The 9,344-nt window shown below is 43.0% G+C and overlaps 1 protein-coding gene across 1 annotated transcript; it reads right to left on the bottom strand.

Moving 5' to 3' along the window:
* Positions 1–4,937: 4,937 nt before the first annotated feature.
* LOC6535339 (replication factor C subunit 1) lies at positions 4,938–8,502 on the bottom strand. The gene is made up of 4 exons (XM_002095959.4): positions 8,375–8,502; positions 6,981–8,308; positions 5,909–6,751; positions 4,938–5,855 (listed from the first exon to the last, which is right to left on the bottom strand). Exons 1-4 carry the CDS (start codon positions 8,381–8,383, stop codon positions 5,108–5,110), a joined length of 2,928 nt encoding a protein of 975 aa, XP_002095995.3. The 5' UTR covers positions 8,384–8,502; the 3' UTR covers positions 4,938–5,107.
* Between the last annotated feature and the right edge of the window lie 842 nt (positions 8,503–9,344).

Raw genomic sequence — 9,344 nt, 5'->3', positions numbered from 1 at the left:
TACACTGCAGAAGAAAACTCGAACGGGACTGTGTCTGTGTGGAAATCAATTAGTATTGTCTCGGGTAGCTCGCAGATACCCCGATATCCACAGATATAGTTGTATGTGAACAAGACTCCTGCTCTGTACGAAGTGACAGCTGGACAAGACTTTTGTCGACAATTTGTCGAACAATGCACGATAAAACCCTCCTAAAGGTTGCGAAATGCACATGATGAAATTATAAAAGTTCTTGAAAGACTTGAGTTATCTTGACACAGGCGTCTCTGAGACAATTGAGTACGACGCCCTACAAACGATAATGAATAATCTTCTTCAAAGAATTAATTTCTTTCTAGCACTAGAAGAAAATATTTTTTTTGTAGGACAGAACACATTTAGGCTAATTTTTTGTCTTTAACAAACTTTTTTGAAGAAAATTAAAAACAAGAGAGAAAGCTATAGTCGAGTTCCCCGACTATCTGATACCCGTTACTCAGCTAGTGGAGTACAAACTTCCAGTTTTGGGCGGTATGTGGGCGTTAGAGTGGGCGTGGCAATATGGATCAACAAGCTTGCGCTGCGTCTATATCTATGGAGTCTGCTGAATCTCAACTTTCTAGCTTGTATAGTTCCTGAGATCTTGACGTTCATACGGACGGACAGACGGAGAGACAATTGAGTACGACGCCCTACAAACGATAATGAATAATCTTCTTCAAAGAATTAATTTCTTTCTAGCACTAGAAGAAAATATTTTTTTTGTAGGACAGAACACATTTAGGCTAATTTTTTGTCTTTAACAAACTTTTTTGAAGAAAATTAAAAACAAGAGAGAAAGCTATAGTCGAGTTCCCCGACTATCTGATACCCGTTACTCAGCTAGTGGAGTACAAACTTCCAGTTTTGGGCGGTATGTGGGCGTTAGAGTGGGCGTGGCAATATGGATCAACAAGCTTGCGCTGCGTCTATATCTATGGAGTCTGCTGAATCTCAACTTTCTAGCTTGTATAGTTCCTGAGATCTCGACGTTCATACGGACGGACAGACGGTCATGGCTAGATCAACTCGGCTATTGATCCTGATCAAGCATATATATACTTTATATGGTCCTTCTGGCCCTTTAACTCTACGAATAACGGGTATTAATACTAGATTAGTGATTAGTTATTGCAAAGCACTGTTATTGGTTTATCTAAGTCCACTGTACCGGGATCAACCAAATTGATTGTGCTTGATTTATATTCAGCACATGACTAAGGGGCCGTGACAGCAGATACATTTCGATATTCTGGGAGCTGAAAACGGAAATGGTAATGGTTTTAAGCTTAGACCAAAGTCAGAAAACCTGCTAACAAGTGTAAATCACTAGAGTAACGACAATTTTTAAATTAACCACCGAAAAACAAAGAAAAGTGTGGAACGCACACCAACGACCACCCCCATTTTATTATTTGTTCCCCGCTTTTGCTGACTTGGATGAAACGGAAAATACACAGAAAGCTAACAAAGCGAATTGAGATCGCAAATTAAATATTTACTTAGGCATAGGCTGCGAGCATCGCTATATGGCCTAAAAGTGGGCTTGCAACTTAATTTATACGGGTCAATGCTATTGACGACTATGTGTTGTGTGTTGTATCTGTCTATCTCTAGGATTCAACGACAGATAGTATCTTCAGAGTCCACTGTCAGCCCATTTCGTTTGTACGAATAACTCGTTCTCTTTTGGACAACAAGCCAAGTTAAGTTGTTCCTGATTCGGCCTCTATTTTTCCATTGCATCCGTGTAATGGTTTCGACATTGCCATAAGAGGAAAAGATATTCCAAGCATGCATAGTTCAATGGAAAAGCTTTGGTTATAAGTAATAATTGATATTTCTGTTGACAATATTAGAAATAAATATACATATTATACCTACGTACTAACAAACTGAACATGATGAAAACACCTAGTCTTCTACATATATGGAAAACATTTCGGCTGGGACTTTGATCCACCTTAAAAGAGATCCAATAATGATGTCAGAAGGGCTGCTGACTTGCCAAAAACTCAACGATCGGCTTGCTTACAAACGGGTATTTTTGAGGCTCTTTGCTCTGCTCGCTTCTGTCAAGTGGTATTGTCGTCGCTGGCTTATCGCGGGCCCTCCCGCGCCCCAACCCACACCGCGTTTTGCTGATAAGAGTGCGTGTAACCAGAGTGCATAAGTATGGCGTACAGTAAAAACTACTTTAGAGCGAACTATACCATATTTTTACAAACGAAATATCTCTAATTTAATCCAAATATGTGCATACAGATGCGCAAAGGCCGTCTTGTTGTCGTTCTCCCATGGATTATCTATTTGATTTCTGGGTGTTATTTTTGCAGTCTAGATAAAAATACTAAACCCGTTAGGTGTTCCCAGCTGTAATTGTGTTCCTTGTTCTACCTTATCACAAAGCATTTATCGGAAGGTCTCTGATATCAGTTTCGGTCTTTTTGCGGAGCCTGATTACTGAAGAGTTTCGTCACTATGCAAATAGAGATACGACGCATGGCACAGAAAAATGCGCTGACCGTATGAGGCGATAAAAGTGAGGAGTCCCATAAGGCGGGACTGGTTTGGGCGAAAAGTGGGAAAGTGGGCGTTTGGATGGGTGGCACACCGAACAAATGCAATGACCTGAATTTGGAGCGCTGTGTGCAGAGAAATATAAAGAAATGAAAAGCGCGATACAAAATGAGGAAGGATGAGGATGCGCGTAAGAGGAAAAGCAAAAAGCAAGGAAATCGCATTCTGCGATTTGAACTTTAAGTAAGTATAATAAACAAATGTAAGTCTTTTCCGTTTTAAAAAGCGTCAAAGATACCCAGAATCAAACAAAAATAAACGCTAATGTATTTATTAAAAAACCATATTCATACTCTGTACTCTTTTTACGAGAACGGAAGTTGTTCGGTTTAGACAAAAAATGCATTATGAGTACTTATGTTAATACTTAATCACTGTGCATGCTTGGTGAAAGGACTATTGGCACTAGCTATGAGCTGGAAAATTAGCTTATCCGAATCTCTCATTCACAACACCCCCCTTCACCCCACTTCACCCTTACTTTAATGGCGTTTAGGTGAGTGCTAGAAGGCAAACATGTGTTTCCAAAACACGGAGAACGAAGCCCCTCTGAATGCAGGCAAAGTAACGGCACAAGGCGCGGCACCTGTTTACCGAGAAGAAGAGGAGACCGTAAGACCCTGGCTCTCGGGTGTAAGCTGCGTGAGCTGGGAGGCAGAGAGTGTCCTTGTGCCTGGCCCAACAACAACTGAAATGGGGTTTGGGAGGGGAGCAGTCTGCACTTGCCTGCTCTATTGCGCGCTCGCTCTTGCTTTCGCTCGCCCAGTTCAGCAGCGTTGTATCTGTGTGCGTGCGCGGTTGAGGTCGCATGTGTGTGTGCTGGAATTTACGTGCTTATTGAATTTTCAGCACAGCGAGTTGCGCAAAAGACAAAGAAAAGCAAACGAGTCCGATGCTTTGAACTGCAATTAATTTCAATTTGATTAAAAGCCAGGCTGGAATCACTCATTTGTGGGTGTTGTTTTTCGCCGAGCTGCACCCTTTACACGGATACAGATACACACTCACACTAACAGGCGCGCGTAAGCCGAGAATTTTTCAAGGCGAGAATAGAACACGAAAACCGTCGAACGTGGCAGGTAATCCCGGAAAATCAAGTGGATCGCGCACTATCGCAGTTTATCAAACGCTTCGGTTGGATGTTCCCGCACATGCTGTCCTCTGACTTTTCTGGCAATTTTCACAGCTTTTTCCGCTGCCCAGTACGTGCATCCGTTCGCGTTGACATCGGGAAGAAAACTCAGATACGATAGTCTTTGGCGCTACTACAAGATAGCAGGGCTGTCGAAACATCGATTACGGAAATATCGGCTTTGTGGCACCATCGATTTTTCTCAGGCCAAAACGTTGTAATAAAAAGGAAGTCTTATGACAGTCAACTATTTTTAACTCATTTATTTAAAATTTAACCATCTTAGAACATATTTTCTAATTAAATGGAACACAAGATGAATTACCAAATGGTAAAAATACGCATACACTATTAAAAACAATTAAGTTAAATTTAAAAAAAAATGTTGCAAAATATTTATCGAATTTTTTATCTCTGTCTTGATCAGGCTAATAAGGCGAATTAAATGATTATTATACCCGTTACTCGTAGAGTAAAAGAGTATACTAGATTCGTTGAAAAGTATGTAACAGGCAGAGGGAAGCGTTTCCGACCATATAAAGTATATATATTCTTGATCAGGATCAATAGCCGAGTCGATTTGGCCATGTCCGTCTGTCCGTCCGTCTTGCTGTCCGTATGAACGTCGAGATCTGTCGAGATCTCAGGAACTACAAAAGCTAGAAAGTTGAGATTAGGCATACAGACTCCAGGGACATAGACGCAGCGCAAGTTTGTCGAATCATGTTGCCACGCCTACTCTAACGCCCACAAACCGCCCAACGCTGCCACGCCCACACTTTTGAAAAATGTTTTGATATTTTTTCATTTTTGTATTAGTCTTGTAAATTTCTATCGATTTGCCAAAAAACTTTTTGCCACGCCCACTCTAACGCCCACAAACCGGCAAAAACTTACAGTGTTGAACACTCTCCTTCGCACTTTCACTATCTGTGTAACGGGTATCAGAATGTCGGGGAACTCGACTATAGCGTTCTCTCTTGTTTTTACAATCATTTCGCAGTATTATAGACTATTGTTTTTATTACCAATTTCTTCCTCTTCAGTTTAAAGAGGAGTATACCAAAACACATTACTCAAAATAAAAGACGACTGACACATATGAATATACATGTTTCTTGTTCTCGTTTTCAATTTTCAGCACTATCCAGTTAAAAATATTATGATTCTTATGGCACTCACTGTTATAGTAAATGAGCACATGTTCTTAGAGAAAGCTTAATAATTGAAGCACGTATTTATTGGTACACATATATTTTTAACATTATAAACAATGGACAGCCGGTGCTGGTTAATAATAAATGGGTTACTGGTTACTAATAAATGAGAAATTTTATGGCCAAGAACATCATATAATATACAAAATCTTTAGTCCATTTACTTTTTGGCCTTGGCCTTAGGTTTTGGAGCCGTGGAAGATGATGCCTTTTTCGAGGCAGTTGTTTTTTTTTTAGCTTTGATTAAACCATCCAGCTCGATGTTGTCCTCTTCTTCGTCTTCCTCTGAAGATATTTGGCATCCAGCTCCGCTCTCTTCGCCTAAGTAATCATCATCCGCGCGACAAGCCTCTGATTTTTTCTTTTTGATACCAGCTTGAGCGGAATAGGAGTATGCCATAACCTCCTTGTTGTAGGATCGCGTTAAAGCAGCTTTAACCCTCCCATCAACTGCATCTAGGGGGGATTTCTTGCCCGGCCAGGAGGTAAGCTCGACCAGCGAGTCCAGATCCTCGCGGAGTAGATGGTAATCCTTCATAACCTCTAAAGCATCGGACACTCCCACCTGACCATTCTTTGCCAGAGGTCGCACAATATTATCGAGAAGAAAGGGGGCGTAATCCAGCCTCACAGATAGTCTTGAACCCGAGGTGCAGACCCTAGTGTGATCGTGCAGTTCCTGGGCAAGCCGTGCACGTTTTCCAGCCTTGGAATTCTTTCCCAGCCACCCAGGAAAGTTAATCTGTCCAGTGAAGTGACCACACATGTGCTCGCCAGGAAGGACCGAGCTAAAAAAGGCCTGAGTGGGCAAAAGACTCCAAGCTGAATTCGCTCGAATTCGCTTATCTACGAGGTCACCCAAGCTTAGGGCATCTGCCGTAGTTGCCACCTTGGCCAGGAGATCCTTTCTGTAAAGAGCGAAGTTGGTAAATGAGTTCACCCTTGGGTAAACTAGACTTACTTGTTCCCCTGCGGTAGGACCTGGAGAAAGTTCTGCTGCACAAAGAGCGGGGCCAGGCTGTAGTCGTGAAAGAAAAGGTCGCTCTTGTCGGCGAGGGTCATATGTTTGTGCTCGTCTGCTGTAAAGACCTTTCGCACCACCTCCCAGGGTCCCAGCTTCAAATCCTTTGTGGCAACCTGTTGCCCTGATTTTTGGGAAGTGTCTTCCTTGGCGCTCAGAAGGGCAATGTGGTTAATGGATTGCCGAATATCGTTGTTAGTGGCCGCAATGATTTCTTCCACTTTTGCGGGTGATATCTTTACTTTCTCCTTGAAGCAGATGCTCATTATTTTTCCTTTGATTTGCTCTAGACGAGGTCTCTGGAATCGTAGATCGAAGCAGTAGTTTACCAGGGACCGAATTTTCGGATGGTTTCGATCATTACACATGCAAATAATCGGAATAGAGCTATCTTTGATCAAGGCGATCAGTTCCTGCATACCACCACGGTCCTCGTTACCGGCCATGCCATCAACTTCGTCCATAATGAGCACGTGCTTTCGGGAGACCGCTTGGCCGTTCCCTGTAAAGTAACCGGAAAGGGATTTGTTGCTTAGCAGCGTGGATACTTCATCCTTGAGCAAGCGTTTGCTGCGGGTGTCGGAGGCGTTAAACTCCACCGCATCGAAGCCAAGCTCCTTTACTACTAGAGTCGCCGTCGTGGTCTTTCCTATTCCAGGGGGTCCTGACAGCAGTGCCGCCTTGTAAAAGCTGCCATCGTCGTTCTTGGCCCAAGGATTGGGTCGTTGGGATTTCTTGTTTCCATCATGGTTTACATACCACTTGGACAGCCAGTTCGTCAGCCTAGAAACATGTAATTAAAGTACACATTTAATCCTGCATAATTAATAAATATAGAATTGCAAATATGTTAATTATTATTAAGCCCTAAGCTTTCAGTCTCAACATGTGACTGTTTCGTGTTTTGTTGTCAATAGTAGCTCTGTACAATACATACATCAAAATTATATCTTTGAAACTGATAACCCGCCTTTAAATATAAAATATTTTAGTTATTTATACATTTACGTACTTGGTCACGTTGCTGGCGGCACCTGCCTGGCCAACGATTTCTCTTATGCTCGTAGGCTTGTGCTTGTCCACCCAGGCCATCCCGACCACGTCCCGAGTTTTCGGTTCGGCAGTTCTTGGTGTCGGAGCGTTTTCTGTCTGGGAGCTGGGCTCCTTTTTTACTTTCAAGGTAACAGCTGGCACATCATTGAGCTTCTCCTTCATCTCCTTGGAGGAAATGTGTTCTTTCTTGACTTTATGTTTGGCAATATCATGCATCTCACCAATTCTATGTTTAGTGACCTCCTTTTCCTTCTCCTTTTTATCATGGGACCTTCTAGAAGTCTTGACCTTCTCTGTCTCCTCGGAGCTTTGCTCCTTCTTGGGACTCTTCTTCTCTTCCTTTACCTGCTTTGCCATTCCCGATTTCTCCCTAATTAGATCGAAGAGCCCGTCCTCGCTGAGAATGGGTATATTGAGTTCCTCAGCCACAGCCAATTTCTTTGGCCCAGCTTCCTCTCCTATGACCAGATACTTAAGTTTTTTTCCGACCACGGTCATAACCCTTCCGCCATACTCCTTGATCACGGACTCCGCTTCCTCCCGTTCCATGGACTCAAGCACTCCGGTTACGACAAAGGTTAAGCCACTTAGACAATCTGTGGATCCCTTTGGGATTTCCTTGCTGCCTGGGTTCAGGCACGAACTGCGATTTTTGTACTTTTGGTAGAGCACGGCTGAAGCACGTTTACGCTCATAGCGTTCTTCGTCTGTGAGGACACTGGATTCCAGATCTGCAGCAGGCTTCTCCTTCTTTACACGCGGAGTGGAGGCTTTGGAATTGGTTGACTTGGGTTGTGGCGGTTCCGGGCTGCTTTTCTTTGCTCTTTTGGGGGAGGGAGTGCACCTTGTATGCGACTGTACCTTGGACGGGGCAGTGTTTTTGGTACTCTCGTTCAGATCAACTTCCATTAAACTCTGGTCAATGTCCTCGTTTTCGAACTCGAGAACTGCTTTGGTCTTCGGCTTGGGTAGAATCACCCGCTTGGTTTCCCCACCGAAAAGCTCAGCAGGATCCACGTGCCTTTTAAGCTTGGACAGCGCTGGTTTTATGCCGTTTCTGGCCTTCTTTGCATCCGGTTCTGGTGTGGCGGACACCACTTCATACTCGCAGGATGCTGCCTTCGAAGCCTTACGTTTCTTAGTCTCTGGCGGACTAACCTTATCATCCTCGTCACTGGAAATGATCAAGGCTTTCCTGCGTTTTGGCGCCTTAGACGGCGTCTCTTCATTTTTGTCCTCGGCACTTTTCGGCTTGGCCGGCAGTCGTTTGAAGAAGCTGTCAATGCCCTGGAATAAATGATTTTGTTAACTTGAAGCTTTCACGTTGAACGTGACTGACTCCACAACACTTACGCGTTGCATTACGGCAGGAATGGATTAATTTAAAAGTAATGTTGCGAGTTTCAGGGTACAGAACAGTGTTACCAGATCACAAACCCCTTGTGTCACCGCGTCGCTGGTGATTCAAAATAATTAGTATTTGACACAACCATAAATACTGGAATGTTATCGATAGGTCAGTAAATGTGTACCACGGCACAAAAAAAAATAGAGAGAACGCTATAGTCGAGTTCCCCGACTATCTGATACCCGTTACTCAGCTATTGGAAGTGCGAAGGAGAGTCTTCAACACTGACAGTTTTTGGCGTTTTGTGGGCGTTAGAGTAGGCGTGACCAAAAGTTTTTTGGCAAATAGATAGAAATTTACAAGACTAATACAAAAATGAAAAAATATCAAAACATTTTTCAAAAGTGTGGGCGGTTTGTGTGCGTTAGAGTGGGCGTGGTAACATGAACCGCTGCGCTGGCGCTGCGTCTATGTCTCTGGAGTCTGTGTGCTTAATCTCAACCTTCTAGCTTTAGTAGTTACTGAGATCTCAGCGTTCATACGGACAGACAGACGGACAGACGGACAGACAGACGGACGGACAGACGGACATGGCCAGATCGACTCGGCTATTGATCCTGATCAAGAATATATATACTTTATATGGTCGGAAACGCTTCTGCCTGTTACATACTTTTCAACGAATCTAGTATATCCTTTTACTCTACGAGTAACGGGTATAATAAGGTTGTCTGAACACTAGGCAAACAGAAACTGGCGTATAAGTAATATACTTTCAGCCATGTATTTCTTGGAGGCCAAGATACGACCTGACAAGCTAAACCAAAATACATACCTATTAAGCACTCAAATGTGAACTTGGACATTGTAATTAAAAAACAAATGTTTACTTATGCTATTTTAGCTGATGTTGCTGCAGCATTGGTCATAAATGATCAAAACTCATTTTTGGATTTAATTAAATGTAATCGAAAC

The sequence above is a fragment of the Drosophila yakuba genome, chromosome 3R (genome assembly GCF_016746365.2).
Source record: "Drosophila yakuba strain Tai18E2 chromosome 3R, Prin_Dyak_Tai18E2_2.1, whole genome shotgun sequence".
NCBI lineage: Eukaryota > Metazoa > Arthropoda > Insecta > Diptera > Drosophilidae > Drosophila > Drosophila yakuba.
The sequence above is the reverse complement of the archived record's forward strand: the minus strand, read 5'-3'. Positions and strand labels throughout refer to the sequence as shown.